The sequence below is a fragment of the Prionailurus bengalensis genome, chromosome D3 (genome assembly GCF_016509475.1).
Source record: "Prionailurus bengalensis isolate Pbe53 chromosome D3, Fcat_Pben_1.1_paternal_pri, whole genome shotgun sequence".
Classification (NCBI taxonomy): Eukaryota; Metazoa; Chordata; class Mammalia; order Carnivora; family Felidae; genus Prionailurus; species Prionailurus bengalensis.
Genome location: NC_057356.1, coordinates 76,791,984 through 76,808,709, shown reverse-complemented (window position 1 = coordinate 76,808,709; position 16,726 = coordinate 76,791,984). Strand labels below are relative to the sequence as shown.

General features: G+C 43.9%; 1 protein-coding gene across 6 annotated transcripts in view; it reads right to left on the bottom strand.

The window, feature by feature from the left end:
- NEDD4L (NEDD4 like E3 ubiquitin protein ligase) overlaps positions 1-16,726 on the bottom strand; it is a 345,318-nt gene that overhangs the window by 150,672 nt on the left and 177,920 nt on the right. For 5 of the 6 annotated variants that reach the window (XM_043558980.1, XM_043558977.1, XM_043558978.1 and 2 more), the window contains 3 exons: positions 6,668-6,749; positions 3,949-3,987; positions 1,204-1,257 (listed from right to left, as the gene is read on the bottom strand). In XM_043558980.1, coding sequence (XP_043414915.1) covers positions 1,204-1,257; positions 3,949-3,987; positions 6,668-6,749 — 175 coding nt within the window. Of the gene's footprint in view, positions 1-1,203; positions 1,258-3,948; positions 3,988-5,391; positions 5,510-6,667; positions 6,750-16,726 lie in introns of those variants that run through there. The other variant, XM_043558982.1, reaches the window with a different exon arrangement.

Here is a 16,726-nt window from a genome sequence, read left to right as displayed (position 1 = left end):
CATTCTATTAAGTTTAAGCTACTCAAAAACTTGGGAGTTTCAGCTTAAATCAGCAACAAGAAGGATTCATAAGACCACTCCTTTGTTTCCAGTTTTTGCTTAAGTTCTAGTTAGTTAACATATAGTGTAATATTGGCTTCAGGAGCAGAGTTGAGGATTCATCGCTCAAATACAACACCCAGTGCTCATCCCAAGTGCCCTCCTTAATGCCCATCACCCACCCACCTCCCTCCATCAACCCTCAATTTGTTCTCTGTAGTTCAGCGTCTCTTTTATAAGGTTTACCTTTTTTTAAACAAGAACACTCCTTTTAAAGATATATACACAAGTTTCATGGAAAGTAAATTTGAATACAACTGACAATAGACTACAGTGACTTATGATACCACTTTTGAGAGTTCCTTAAAGGCTTACACAGAACATAATTATGTTCATCTTCATAGCTGGAGCATTTGGCTTGTGGGTACCTTATGAATACACTCCACTCTAGTTAGCTGATTCTGCCAAAAGCCTTTAAGCCAAATTTGCTTCTGAAATTTCATTTTTAAAACGAAGTCTCAGTCATATATATTATATAAATAGATATGTAATATGGGCATATCTCACCTATCAATCTATATATAGCATATCTGTATGAGTTTCACGTTTCAGGCGTATCTTTGGTTCTTTAAAGGTACCTTCTATGAATTTCCCTTGAGAAGGTACCACTTTTCAAATACAGCTTAATTCTGCCTGCTAAATATAGACACGCTTTTTGCTATATAATGTTAATTAGATTTTTGCTTTCCCAAAGAGAATCACCATAGATTTGCTATTGAGTGGGTAAAAGGGTTGTAGTCTGGCTTATATTTAAAAGTGCCTGAAAGGTTTATTTATACGAGTGATGGCTTCTTTACAGATGTGCCTACTGTTGGATAGGACCAATGTAACAGCATAGGCGTAGGCTCTGATACATCACTAGTGTGATTTTCATTAATACAGACTGTGATGAAAACATGCACATATACAAATAAATTTCCTGTCCTAGCCATACGAAAGTATTTGTCGGAATCATAAAACAGTAACAGGACAAAGACGGTCTTGGCGGTGGGGGCGCATATGTACTACTAGAAATGCAACACAGATGACAGAATTCGAAAATGCTGCTTTAAAATTCAGTTTTTAAAAAAATGAAGCAAAAATCAAGAGCTAGGACCCACTTACCAATCTGTTTTCATCAAATACTTCAAACAGGAGTCTGTGATTAGATGGGTTTACCTATAAAGGGGACACAAATATTATTTTCAAAAACGGGCAGGAATGGTTCAAAGGTTAAAATAAGACAAAGAATAAAATGCTTTATTAGGCACCCAGGTCACTTGTGTAATCTAAATATAATTAGCTTACCCTTTTGTCAATCCTGTATCTAGTAAGTCACGTTTTCTATTATTGATTTCTGTATTATTCTATGCCTATTCTATGCTATTCTGTAGGTGTATTAGCAGAAAAAGTTTTCAGCTGCAAAGGAAATTTCAAATAGTTTGAGGGAGCTTCTAAACCTCCTCTACAAAGACATGGAGACCAAGGTGACATCTTCACAAAGGTCTAGGCCTGAGGAAATCTCTTAAGCCTATAACGATAACGATAACAGCTACGACAAAAATGAAGAAAATAGCAAAACGAGCTATTTACTACTGCATGCTCATTTTGTAAGGCACTGTCTGCTTATTAAATATTAAAAACACATGATCTCATTTAATCCTGACAGCAACCTATGATGGAGAGCTGTTCCCCCAATTTTGCAAATAAGGAGCGAAAGTAACTCGCCCAAGAGCCCACAGCTGGTCTGCACAGCAACTAAGGACCCCAACCAGGTCCGACCTGCTGGTCTCCAGAGCCCACGCTTTGAAATTAGAACACAGAAATAAAAGATGTCCTCACTTCCAGCAACCATGGGGTCAACGTCTGAGCTCCTAGGCTTTCAGTATGTTTTTGCTTCTCTTTACCGAAACGTCACCAAAATGGCAGGAATCATCATTCTGGCTTGATAGCCATTTATTTACGACCAATCACATGTGAGACATGGCGGTGAGCACGCTTATTTACATGATCGCATGTAAATCCTGCAAACTACCCGATCAAGTGAGGACTTCTCTCTCCTACGGGAGAGGTAAGGAACCCACAGAGAATGCGTCCTCAGATGGAGTTCTAGGGTCACAAAAGTTGTGGGTGGCAGAGCCAGAGATGGGATTCAGGTCCACTGTGATGAAGTCTGGGCTGCTTCACGTGGGAAGTGGAACGAAATACGGTTTGAGAGGACAGCGCAGCACGGACTGCATTACGGGCGTCTGGCCCCGTGGCCTGGCCTCAGCTCAGTGATGGAGCAAGCAGATGGATAGGGGGTTTAGGATCTGTCTAGAAGCTCTGTGAAGGTCATGCATCCACAGGCCCACAGGCTGTTGCAGGAGCGGCACACAGTAGGTGCTCGGCAGAGATCTGCGGACTGAATAAAACAAAGCCCTCCTTCCTTGTTTATAAAGGCAAGAAAAATAGAATTTACAAACATCTATAGCCAAGATAAGTTGACACAATCTTGGATGGACTAAAATTTACATAAATGTGACCCAGGTGTTAAACTAAAAGGAGTCTAAGTAATTTGGAGTTTTACAAGTGGAAAGCTGTATCTGAGACTTAACTAAGGGCCAATAACATCTATCTGGCCCCATTAGCTTTTCAGTCCTTCACGAAGTAATTTAAAAAGCATCTGGTAGAGGCTACACATAGGATCCACCGAGTATTAAAATATCGATGCCATATTTCAGCTCTGAACATAATAGAAAACAGATGTCGTATACAGAGACCTAAGTTTGAGCACATAAAATACTATTGTGATTGAAAGGAAAAAATCAGGACCAATTGTAATGGGTCTAATGGTAATATTGTTCTTTGGGAATCTACACCAATCCGCAGATCTCATCTGGAGCATTTCTGGAGTTAAATAAGTTTTTAATATAACAGCTACACAGACAAAATATATTTATTTTGAAGAGATTAAAAAAAAAAAAAACCTTTCTTTCAATAGCTGAGCAGTTTAGTATTTCCAAAATTTTTAGTAGAAAAAATATAGGAACCACCACAAAAATTCCTTGAATAGTAATCTGTTCATTCACAGAATTAAGTTACTTCTACATATAACTCTTCTAGGTGTTATATACACAAGGTTGAGGAAATTTTACCAAATACAGTGATATTTAGAAGTCCAAAAGCAGTCTTGTCCGACACTCATCCACGCACACCACATATTTGAATTATAAAACTCTCCCTTCCTAACTGGGACAGGACTGGTAAAGTTTAGGATTCCTTTTAATCATGTTGCCTCTATTGCTTAATTTTATTTCTAAAATCATTCATAATCCGGGGTGCCTGGGTGGCTCAGTTGGTTAGCATCCGACTTTGGCTCAGGTCATGATCTCGCGGTTTGTGAGTTCAAGCCCCGCATCAGGCCCTGTGCTGACAGCTCAGAGCCTGGAGCCTGTTTCGGATTCTGTGTCTCCCTCTCTCTCTGCCCCTCCCCCACTTGCACTCTGTCTCTGTCTCTCAAAAATGAATAAATGTTAAAAAAATTTTAAAAATAATCACTCATAATCCAGGTCTCATAGAAATAAGCCATTGCTTTAATTATATTTTACCTTATTGCGAAAGAAACCTTTGAGTAGAAAAGCTAAAATATGGTACTTAAATAACTTTCTTTTTACTTCTCTAAAATATCTCCAAATGAAACAAGTCTAGATTTTGCTACTCCAAGTCAGTCTTTGAAAATTAGGCCACGTGAGGTGGCTACCAGGGCGGGTCTCAGAAAGAATTTCACATAAAAATTTACCAGCTTCCACTCAATTTGAATCTGTAGTGATAAGCTATCAATCTAATTATCAGTAACAGTTATTATTACAAGAAAAATGAAAAACTTACTCTAAAATAAAATTCTTCATTCCACTTTGGGTTCAGCGTCTGGAAGAGAAATTATCTTGTAATATCTTTTACAGTCTTTGAAACATGAACAGTTATTAGTACAAGGCAGTCCTTATAATTTGCTTGAACATTTTTTTGTGATTAAAAATAACAGCTAAGAGATCTTCAAAATGGCAATAAAAAGAAACAGTCAGTTATTTGAGACTATTCTATAAACCAAACTAGATGGGAAGGGATGTATTTATACAAAAGATGATTCATAGATAAACCACAAATTGCATGCTATGCATCAGAATAATGTCAGGGGCCTACAAAGAGCCATCATCATGAAAACATAAACATATCCTTCAAGAAATTCACATTGCTATCATTATTTCATCAAGAAGTTAATGAACTTTGTTCACTTCCCTCAACCTACCACAAATCTGTTCTGGAGAGCAAGGGAGCAGGTGGCAGAAAGGTGAAAGTATTCACTATTTATGTAAATACTGAAATCTGAGGAATATTTCATAAAGAACAGTACTGATGATCAGATTATAGTACATGAAAAAAAACCCGCCAGTTAGGAACCAAAAGTGAATTTTCCCATTTCCCCCCCAAGTAACCAGTTTTTAAAAAAATCTTCACCCCTCTATCCTTCACTCCTTCTGTACCCATTCCTCTGTCTGTCCATCTATCCATCTCCATACCCATCTATCTAAACATTTATCTCACAAGGACATGGAGAGGATACTTTTGTCCTCAGTATGGACAAAAGGGGGACCGCAAGCATCCCTTGAAATGACGATGAGACAGACACTGTGAAAGAATACATACATACACGTTCACGCATTTGGGCACGCATAACACTCTTAAGTACATCTCTCAAAAACCTGAGACTGAAAAATCACCACCTCACCGAAGGCTGTGTGCGTTTCTAGTCTGAATGGGATTTGCCTTTATCCATCTGTATCCTTTCAGGCACTAGTACACGAAGGGGCAGAGACCGAACACAAACGAAACGCACCATAAAAAACGACAAACACAGAATTCACACAACACCGAACTGGCTTTTTTTCTTTTTCTTTTTCTTTCTTTCTTTCTTTTTTTTTTTTTTAAACTCAGCACTTCGCCCACCCACAACTCAGGAGGGAATCCGATCCGGATCCGAAACGACGGGGCTTCGTACTTCTTCGCTTTGAATGGAGCCGGGGATGGTAAGGAGTGGCAGAGAGCAGAGAAGCAGGGAGAGGTGCCAGGCAGGCGGCCGCAGAGGCAGGGCAGGACCGGGCCTGCCGAGGGCTGCTGCGGTCCCCGACCCCGGCGGCCCCCACATGCACGGAGCGACAGGCAAAAAGACAGGGGAGGGAGGAGCGCACGAAGGACCAGGCGGCCGGCCACGAGGCAGGGGGAGGACGGCAGTTCGGAAAACCGAGCGAACGCGCGCAGCACAGAAATACTAACCCGGAGGCTGCGAGCGAGCGAGGCGCGGCGGCCCCGGCTGCGGCGCTCCACCCGCTACCGCCACCGGGGCGAGGAGGGAGGCGGCGGCCCGCCCCGAGCACGAAAAGCCATCTCGGTACCCCCGGGCGCGGCGCCGCTCGCTCGGGGGCCGCGGTTCCCCGCTCCCTCCGCGTGCGGGCGCCCGGCTCCCGGCTGGCCCGCGCCGCGAGGCCCCGCCAGGCGGGCGCCCCCGCTCCCCGCGCTGCCGGCTGCCGCAGGGACCGCGCCTAACTCCGGGGAACAATGGCCTCCGCGCTTCGCGGGAGTCCTCCCGGCTAAGCGAAACCCCGGCTCCTGTTTGCAAAACAGATTTTGAATGCCGGTCACAATGCCAGGTGGAGGACGCTCAACGGTCAGCGGTGCCTTCTGCATACAGAACGACCCCGTCAAGGAGCTCCGGTGTCTGCACAATAGCAGGAGAGTTAGCGTTTTGTTAAAGCCACCGTGTTCTCCAGGAAATGCTTGCCACCCAAAGTAGCAGACGATCCACCCCACAGAGGTGATAGGGAAAATACTAGTAATGGATAAATACTGAAGCGAAGATGAAAACAGTACTTTTGATTTTTTAAAAAAACCCACACTTTCAATAAATGCCCCCAAATACGGAGTAAAAGCTTATATTTACACACACACACACACACACACATGCACACACACACGCACGCACACACACGCACACACGGAAACGTATAAACAAATTAAAATATAATTATGGAAACATCTGTAATGAAACCGTGTAAGATTTAGAAAATAGATACACATAAATGTATAGTTTGTTAATGGTTTCATGGAACTAAGCAAATATTTTACTTCCTTCGGTAATATTTGTTTCAAGTAAATGATTACTTTTGTACCTACCGATTTCACAAGCCACTCCACTCCATTCCATTAAATGTGTTTTAAATTACTTTAAATGTCTTCATGAAAAACAACAAGCCAACCAGAACGAACCTTTGCTTTGCTGTATTCTTTGCAGGAGAAAAGACTGCTACCTGTAATAATACTTATTTTTAAGAATATTGTTTTTAAAGTCATTTAACTAAAAGCCAGAATGGATATCTTGAGATAATACTGAAAAGCTTGGTGGTCTATGTTAAATTTATAGATTATAACTGGGAGATGCTTAAAATTAAAATATTGCCAAACTTAAAATATCAACCTCTACACAGCCAAAGTACTTAATGCAATTGTATTAAATTATGACTTACATGAGATTTAATTAAGGATGGGCACCTACCTTTTTAATTGTTTTTGTCTGTACCAAAGCGAGTTCTCTGTTCTCATCCGCTACGTACAATGAAAGTTTCACATACGGATCACTGTAAGAAAATATTTCAGGATTTAGAGGGATAATACCTTTCATTTTAAAAAAAAGTACAAAAAGAAAGTAGACAAAACCTAAATGAAAATGCAAATATCAGTTAATGGCCCAGCTTATGTAAATTGTACAATCTAGACAGTCACATTTTTAACATGCCCACTAAGGAAATTACACAGTAACATTTTCAACATGCCAACTAAGGAAATACACAAGAAAAGTTTCTACTAACAAGAGTCAATGATGCTTATTTAAAAGCAAAATTACCACGAAAACACATGAAACATACACTAACTTTTGATCTTTCCCATTAATTCAAAAGAACGAATCTGCCATATTTCTTTTCCTAAACAGATTCTGAAAAGATTACAAGAAAGATTATTAAAACGGCATATGAAATTTTCTCAGACTAGCAAAACCTAGCAAAAAAAGTTAGTTTGCATCTGATTTATATTCTGATTTCCACTATATAGGTAAAAGTGATTGTTCCTTTAATGAAGGTACAACAGGCACTGATCATCTAAACCAACACCTATCATTTTCCAGATTCAAACAAAAACTCAAAACCGAAAGAAGAGTCCAGGAAATCAAAAGAGATTTGCCCAATGTTGTAGATTTCAGTAAAGCCTAGATTAACTGAATTAAGCAAAAAGTATATTAAAAGGACTATTTACGGTAGACTTTGTCCTAAGAGTCTAATTAAGTCCAGTCACATGTTCTGAAAGTCTTACTGACACTGGGATAGCTCAAATCTAGTCAAGCTATCTACCACTCTTTCAGCGTTCAAAACCCAGGTTCTTCTGTTTCACACTGGAGGTCTTGAAAATCATAGATATGGCTCTCATGCATTCAGCCCCCAAATTTCCACGCTTCTAATGACATGCAACATGATTTCTATCCAATTTGAAAATAATCCTTTAGTGGCTATGCCATGACTATTAACCCTTACCTTGCAACTTCTAGGATCTTTCCAAAGATTACCTAGAGCATCATAAAATACTTTAGATTGCTTTTTATTCAATACCTCAATAAATATGCCATGAAATCCTTTAAAGAAAGAGAGAGGTGTCATATAATTAAGTTTGGTAATAACAGGACTCCATATCCAAAACAGAAATCAAAAGTCAGTGACTGTTGGTAGATATAGTATTTATTACCCATAAAACGCATCTTAATGGAAGCTACAACAAATCTCTTGCAAAAAAATAAAATAAAATAAAAACCAGCAACAGAATCTGCTTGGTTATATTGTTACCAGTAAGTATTGTTAACATTCTAGTTTAGAAGATGGTATTAGTCATCCTTTGCCTCTTATCCATCAACTATAGATTTATTTGATTAAAGAACATCAGACCCAATGTACCTAGTTCTCCTTATCTGGGCACCGTCAGCCTCAGAATAAAGATGGCTCGAGAGCTAGAACCCAATCTAGGCCTCAATTCCCCAAGAGCACCTTCCTAATTAGGACCGTGGTCTGGTGATGAATCAGGAAGCAATTTCTAAGGTCGAGGCTCTCAGGCTTTAGCTTACCAGAACTGCTGGAGGGGAGGGTAGCAGAAACATGGATCGCTGGGCCCCCCTTCCAAAGACCCCTCCAAAGATCTGGTTAGTCTGAAGTGGGACCCTAGAATTTCTATTTCTAATAAAGTCCAGGGGATGCTGATGCTCTTCATCTAGGAACCACACGCTGAAAACCGCTGTTCCAGGTAGTATTAGAAAAGACTATTTTTTTTAGCTATAGAAGCTGATTTTCTATTTCCAGCCACCAAGCTATTGCTAAAAAAAGCTCAAGGTCTGATATCTCTGTTATCTCAAAAACAGGCTCTGAGTCTGCCATGAAGATGAATGTGTGCACACGCACACACACAAGCCCAGGCCATAGAGAACACCATCAACACTGCTGACTCCCATCTCTTGTTTTCATGGCCCTTGGCTACCACGACTGCTGCCTGTTACCTAATTGCAGTAAGGACTTGAGCATTCACTTGAACGACGTGCACACTCTTCTACTAATCATTTATTTGCTCTGGTTTGAATCCCCCCAAATAGTTCACAGTAAGTGATGGGCGCAGTTGGGAATTGAGAGTGTGTTCCCTGAGTGGGACAAGGTCTCCCAGCTGTGACACGAAGACCCGTCTATCCATGTCCCGAGTGCTCATCCAGGTTGAGGTAGGTACTAGGGTGTCGGGATGAAAGAGCAACCAGGAAGCTCCCCGGAAGAGAGTGCTGCACGAAGAGAGAGTCACAAGTGTGGGACTTGGTAACAGGAGATGTAAGTTTAAGGGGAGGGAACACAGGGCACAGGACGAGCCAAGTTCAAGGCTAAGCAGAGTCACCCACACTGGCTCCAGGTTCTTCCTCCCTTTCTGATGGTACAGCATACCCTTCATAGCAACAGACATTTAATGAGCACCAACTACCTTCCGAAGACTCTGCTAGGAGCAGACAGGAGTGAACAACAAAAAATGATTAAAACAACGAAGGTCATTAACGGGCATTTACGCGTGGCCCTCAGCTAAGTGAGGATGACGGCGCTTTCCCATTTCAGCAAGGTGAACGGTACCAGAGCACAGAGCTGCGATATGGGACGGGGCATCGAGCGTCAGCACATGAGCAGGAAGACGCCAGAGCAGCCTGAACAGTAATCGATACCACCTCAACCGTGAGCACGAACGGCACCAGTGCCACCATTACAGCCGCCAGTCCCACAAGCCAAGCACGTCACCATCAAGCACCCCGTCTGTGCTGTCGCACGCGAGACGTGCGCGGTAGCTCATCGGATCCCCAGTGCAAGCTTATTACGTTGTCACGTTTTCCAGGTAAGAAAAGGAGACGGAGAAATCAAGCTTGCCCGAGGTTACAGAGTAAGCAGGGGAGAGTGGGAAGGGAGGCAAGTCGTCTGCTCCAGAATGCGCCTCTCCGGGTGCGTGCTACGCAGCCCTGCGGCAATCCGCTGTTGCTGACCAGCAACAGAGCCGGCCGGGAGGCACGTCTAGGGGCGGGAGTTCCCCAAAGTCTGCCAAGTTGGAAAACATTTTGTACTGTGACTGCTACGACGACCTAATTTTTATCTTTGCTGTTGTCGTGCCTGGTGGAAGATCAAGACGCCCGGGCCCGAGTGTCTACTCTGGGGAAGGCCACACCTGGAGATCTTATCTGCTTCTCAACACCCCCAGATAACCAGCTGGGTACCTCGGACAAGTCACTTTAACGCGCTGAGCCTCAGTTTTCGCTACCTCCAAGATAAAGGGGTTAGACTCAATCAGGGGTTTGCAAACTGCAGACTCTATCTACAGAGCCTTAGTTTTTGCATAACCCTCTCAGGATAACTACAGGCTACCAGTTCTGCCGTAATCTGTTTTCTCTATTGGGTTTCCAAGTTAGAATTTTTTTGGACAGGGTCCTGTAACTTTTTAAAAAAAGTTTTAAACTACTGGACTGCATGATCTCTTTTAGTTAGAATATTCTGAATCTCATAACAATTCAAACTCACTTCTCGTCACTCGGTATAACTACAGCCCATCCCATCCTAAGTAAACACAGCTAGATACAGGAGGAATAGGGAATAAAGCCTGAATCTCTACTAAGAGGTTTTCTCAGAGCATAAAAGGTGAAGCCCACAGTTTTGAGTTCAAGAAATCACTCTCAATCAACACCGGGCTGAATCTTCCGGAACATGTTACCAGCTTCTAGCCAATCTACCTGCTGGGTATCAAAAACATATTACCTAAGCAACAAGCACAACACAAGAGGCATGTGTAGGTGTATGTTTGTGCACGTGAGTCCAGGGCAAGGGAATGAAGGCCATCCAGGGTTAAAACAACACCTGAGCGTTTGAGAAGAAGCTGGTGGTGACGTCTGCTGTCCCTGGACGGCCTTCATTTCTGAACGTGACGTTCTGCAGGAGTGGAGAGAGGAAGAATTCCATTTCCAGACTCTTTTTCACACCTGACTCCACATAAGCCCTCCAGTAAGGACAGCAGTTCTGGAAGACTCTCTGCCCTCTGAAGTTCTACCTCCATATATTCCCTACCTTTGCAACAAAAGGCTAATTGAGTCTGGAGGTCAAGGCTTAGTTAAGACTTACTTCTCCATCAGGACGTTTAGGAAAGACACCCAAGCAGCTCATCAGAAGCTACCATTAAGGGGCGTAGATATGGGGTATAGGTTTAGGGGTAGAGAGTTCTGGTTTTCATGTGACTACTTATATGCTGGTAGATGATTTTGTTGTTGGAGGTAACCATCAATACATACGACTTTGAGAAGAACAAAACAGGGGTGCCTGGGTGGTTCAGTCGGTTGAGCATCCATCCGACTATTGATTTCAGGTCAGGTCATGATCTTGAGGTTCGTGAGTTCGAGCCCCATGTTAGGGCTCCGTGCTGACAGCACAGAGCCTGCATGGGATTCTCTCTCCCCCTCTGCCCATGCCCTACTGATGCTCTCTCAAAATAAACAAACTTAAAACACACACACACACACACACACACACACACACACACACACAGGTAGGACAGAATAGGTAGGACATGGAAGGAAACAGGCAGGAGGACCATCCCTCCCTCCTCTGATGGTGCTTCTTCTCCATCTGATGCCCTTGACCATTTCCACTGGAGTCTCAAATCTCAGCTGCATCAACTGAGTGACCTTCAGACAGTCACTTGACCACTCTTAACTTCAGACTGTTCACGCATGAAATGGGAACAGTTCAGAGGGCTATATTAGTATTAGCACACTCAGCACCAGGCACACAGTGTAAGTGCCTTACCAACGACAGCCATTCTAATCCTGAATCCGTGCTTTCCTCTCTCGTGAGACTTCTGAGGTTCTCTGTTGCTCCTTCTGACCCCCCACTTCTGCTGTGATTGCTGATTTGATGGGCCACTGACTATCTCCTAGTGCAAACTGGGGGCTGGCCAACCCTGGCACACCAGGTTCCATGCCTCCTCATTATCCTACTGCGGGGTAGCCCCACGGGCATCTGGGTGCGGACAATCAAACTGCTCACCACAGTTACGGCAAAGCTCAGAAGTCACTCCTGGCAACTAGTTACTATCCTGGTGGCTGATGTTTAGGACAACTCAGGGCCAGCATGAACATTACTCTCTGAGAAGCTCCATCCTTGTGCACTAGGAGAGACATTCTATTTCACAAACCTTTGGCCTTCTCTGCACAGTAAAGTAGTTTAGGCACCACGTTCTTTCTTTTCAGCCTTTAAAAGGAGATGACAAACTGATAGCATTTAAACATCCTCTTTTACTGAGTGACTACTCTATTCTCAGGCAAGGAGACAAGCAATGAATATGAAAGACACTGTCCCTGCCCCCATCTGAACCGGACACAGAGAAGTAAAGCAATGACTCAGACAGGGTGTGCCAGGTACCCAGGAATACAACACTCCACAGCAGTGGTTCCTGACCTTGTGCTCACCAGGGTTACCTGTCGTCGGGTGCCTGTCCTCACTCCAAGCCGCCCAGATCAGAATTTCTGGGGTTGAGACTTGGGATTCTGCACTTACCAGATGTCCCGCATGATTTCCGCGCATTGGTCAATGTTGTCGCCCCTCCCAGAGGGGCGTCTGAGGCCAAGAAGGGGAAGAGCATAACCAAACGTCCAGTGGCAGGCTAGAGCCGGGGGGGGGGGGGGGGGGGGGGGGGGGGGGGGGGGGGGGGGGGGGGGGGGGGGGGGGGGGGGGGGGGGGGGGGGGGGCAGCTGGAGAGTGCGCCCTGGCTCAAACCACAAGGAGCCTTGTATGCAACTAAAGAGCTGGCCACTGCCACTAGGGGTCAATCCTGGCTCCCCTTACTTGTAGCTCTAGGACTGCTGAAAGCTTATATAGCCTCTTTGTGCCTCAGTTTCACCATTTACGTAATGGGGATAATAGCAGTACTTGCTTTTATTACAAGGAGGCTGTCAGTAAGATTAAAATGGCAATGACACCTGCCATGTAGGAAGCACTCCACACACGTTAGCTGCCTCTGCCATGACGTCACTATTAGCACTGAGTTGCTGAAAGGGAAGATTCTCGATCAGACTCATGACAAGGAGATAAAGCAGCAGCGGGCACACCAGCTGGAAGGCTTCTGCACCAAGGACTGACAAAGGTCTAAACACAGCAAGCAGCAAGGATCAAAAACAAAGGACTCGGAGCAGCCGGGAGGCGTGCTCCAAACGCCTGGGTGGTCACTGAAAGCGGTGAGGAGGTCAGTTGAGGAGGGTTGCCAACCTCTAACTTACGGGCCTGGGTGACCGTGCATAGTCTCAGGCTACAGACCAGTACTGGGGCTTTAATCCCTTACTGAGCCAGCAACATCACCCACTGAGGAGGGGTATGCACCCTCTGACAAGGCAGCTCTACCCTTTGGAGAGAAGCCCACGAATTCCAAGGCACCACCTATGACCTTGGCTTTATAACCAAGGTCTTTTACACAGCTCTTGAAATTTTAGGCCATCACACAAGAGGCCCTGAATCTTTTGCTTCCTGCCCATGATGGTGCATTTGTACTTAGGTCTGCAAGGGCATATCAAACACTAGGGTCTGTCCTCAGAATCCTAAGGATTTAATGTTATTTACGTGAGGAGTCTGAAAGTTAGAACTGGCCTCCCGAGGTCCATGTCTGAATGGGGCAAACCACAAAATGCATCTGAAGGCTCTCAGGTTCTTCTGTATTTTTCACAGTCTGTAAATTTCAGAAGAGAAAATGAGCCGGGAGAGCCCGGCTGCTCACTCACCAATAAGACCCCTCACGTGTGCACAGATGATTTTCGAGGGAAAAAACTGAAAGGTGTTATCACTGTGTCTTGCACGAATCAGATACCAGAAACTGCATGAAATCAAAGGCTAGAAGATAGATCCTGTGAACCGGAATGAAATCTTTAGGAGTCTAACAAAAGCCGAGGTGCTCGACCAAAAAATTCACGAGCACCTGCTCTCTCCCGAGAAGTCACTAACACACCTTGGTCGAAAAAGCCCATCCCGATCTTGCAAAACTGCTGAGCACAGAGCATTGAAATTGTTGTCCCATTCACCCCCAGCATGGAGCCCAGTGCTGAAAATTCTGTTTCCCCTCTCCTTGGGTCTCTTTTCCACTATTCTTTCAGGGACAGGAATTCAGAGACGGGTGTCATTCCACCTTCGTCACCATTAGGCAAAAACAAAACAAAACACTTACCCTAGCGAGGACAAGCCCGTTTCTCAGGGAGAGATGAAAATAAGACCACCCGGGTTTGCCTACTGCTCAACCTTTAGAGCGACCACGAGCGAGGACAGTTAGTCTGAGGCGACATCAATGGAGCGATGCTCGGCCCTCTCCATCTGGCAGACTCACATGTCCCATAACAAACAAGAATGTGTAAAGGCTAATCCTTTCGCACAGATTATTTACTTATTTTTGTCAGACTAAATAGTCTTTGTGGAGATCCATACGTTTTAGAGGAGGCAGGGCAGTGAGGAGGAGAAGGGGCAGGAGGGCAGGGTTGCCTCCACTGGGCAGAACATTCAAGATGGATCACGTTCGGGCTGCAGCCAGGTTGGAATGGCATGGCCTCTTCCCCCAGCTATAAAAGTGTCCTTCTAAGATACTTGGCTATCAGAGGAGTAATGACAAAGGTCTTCATTTTTCAACCATTTTTCCCTCCTAAGGGAACACCGAACTATAACCTAAAGGAAGCAAGAATTCTGTCCTGTAACAAAGAGGTTAAGTTCATTGAGGTTATGCTCCATATGCGACTGGGACAGCTTGTGCAAGGGTTGTGTCTATTTTCCCTAACAGCCAAGAACAGAGGTCTCGAGTAGCACATTATGTCGTGCCATTCACCATATTTGTTTGGACTACCTGAGGCATCTGACAGAGACTTAGCTGACCCAGAGAAAGTCTCACTGGAAAACCTATTTGCTGAAGATTTTCCTCATTCTTTCCCCCTGCTACCATTACAGCCAGTGTTGCATAAATTACTGACATCTACAATCAAGACACAGCACAAAATAAGGAAAGATATTACCTAGAAAGTGTGAGAGAGTAAAACCCAGGAATTTAGCAATGTTATTGAAACTGAAGATTTTACTCTAACAAATTGCCAAAGATGTAAAAAAGGGAGCACTTTCTGAAGAGGCAGGCATCTTAATGTTCTACTACTGGAAAGAAATTCTTACAAGGTTTCTGGAAAGCAACATGGCAGCAGGTATCCAGCACCAAGAGTTGACGCCTTTGATTCAACTTATTTCTAAGGATGAATCCCAAAGAAATAAGCAGACATGCAAGCAAATACTGACGTGCAAAAGATACTCATTACAGCATCATGTATAAAAAGAAATTAGAAGCAAACTTTCAGCCCAGTAGGGAAGTGATTCAATACATTCTGGTGTAATCATGTGCTAGCATATGAAACCGCGAAAATCATGTCTCAAATAACGTTTTTAAAGTGTATTTATTTTGAGAGAGAGAGAGAGAGTGAGAGTGCACGCAAGACAGAAAGAGAGAACGAGGGAGGGGGGGCAGAACGAGAGGGAGTCAGAGGATCTGAAGCTGATCTGTGCTATCAGCACAGAGCCCAATGCTGGGCTTGAACTCACGAACCATGAGATCATGACCTGAGTGGAAGTCAGACGCTTAACTTGACTAAGCCACCCAGGCGCCCCTCAAATATTTTTAAATGGGAGAAAATAATCATAGTCTAACACTAAGGAATAAGCAGGATCTAAAAATGCGGCTAATTCTACATACACATACAAACAAAGTAATGGGGGCGCCTGGGTGGCTCAGTCGGTTGAGCGTCCGACTTCGCTCAGGTCACGATCTCACGGTCCGTGAGTTCGAGGTCCGCATCAGGCTCTGTGCTGACAGCTCAGAGCCTGGAGCCTGCTTCAGATTCTGTGTCTCCCTCTCTCTCTGGCCCTCCCCCCGTTCATGCTCTGTCTCTCTCTGTCTCAAAAATAAATAAATGTTAAAAAAAAAAAAAATTAAAAAAAAAAAAACAAAACAAAAACCCAACAAACAAAGTAATGGAGGGGTCCCTGGGTGGCTCAGTCGGCTGAGCGTCCGACTTCGGCTCAGGTCGTAATCTCACAGTTTGTGGGTTCAACCCCATGTCGGGCTCTGTGCTGACAGCTCAGAGCCTGGAGCTTGCTTGAGATTCTGTGTGTGTGTCTCTCTCTCCCTCTCTGCCCCTTCCCTGCTCGTGCTCGGTCTCTCTGTCTCGCAAAAATAAATGTTAAAAAAAAAGTAATGGAGAAAACCATAGCCAAAGTTAATAGCTGTTCTCTCTAGATAAGTTTATGAATTATGCTGATTTTCTTCTTCATAGCTTTTTTTTCTGAATTTTCCACTGTGAGCAAGTACTATTTTTATAAATGCAAAAAAGTTATGAAAATACCAATAACAGTTACACATATGCTTCAACCATAACAAACTCTTTGACGAGGCAGTGAAACCTGTAATTTCACTGCTAGTCTACATTTCAGTAAAAACCCAAAAGGGCTTCAAAAAGATTTTTTTTCTACCCAGAAAATTGCCTTAAATGGATGACTACTGAAGATTTTTGAAAGAATACGCATATACGTTCCAGTCTTTGAGACTTAATGAAAGGCATGAAAGGTACTTTGAAATACATCACTCGTTACCAATAATGGCAATGACTTACTCTGTATGTTCTTTCAACAAATACAAGACAGCAGTGGGGCAGTTTAGAGACCAATGAATTCTTATGTTGGCTCAAGGCAGGTTAAGAGAGGCATTACAATTTTACAGCTTAGGCATATTCTGTGAAACTGCTGAAAAAGAATACGCTTTTCAATGCTTTAGTTGTGATTTTGTGGTTGGGAGCAATGAGGGACTTCACCCTATCCTACAACCTTTCCCATCTCCTAAGCCTTGAAATTGCTAGTCGGGACTGACTCTTGGTCCCATGCCATCTACAACCAGTCGTGGGGGGGAGGGGGGGTCCTCAGATTGGGGTCCCCGAGAATCCTGGAAGCCTAGA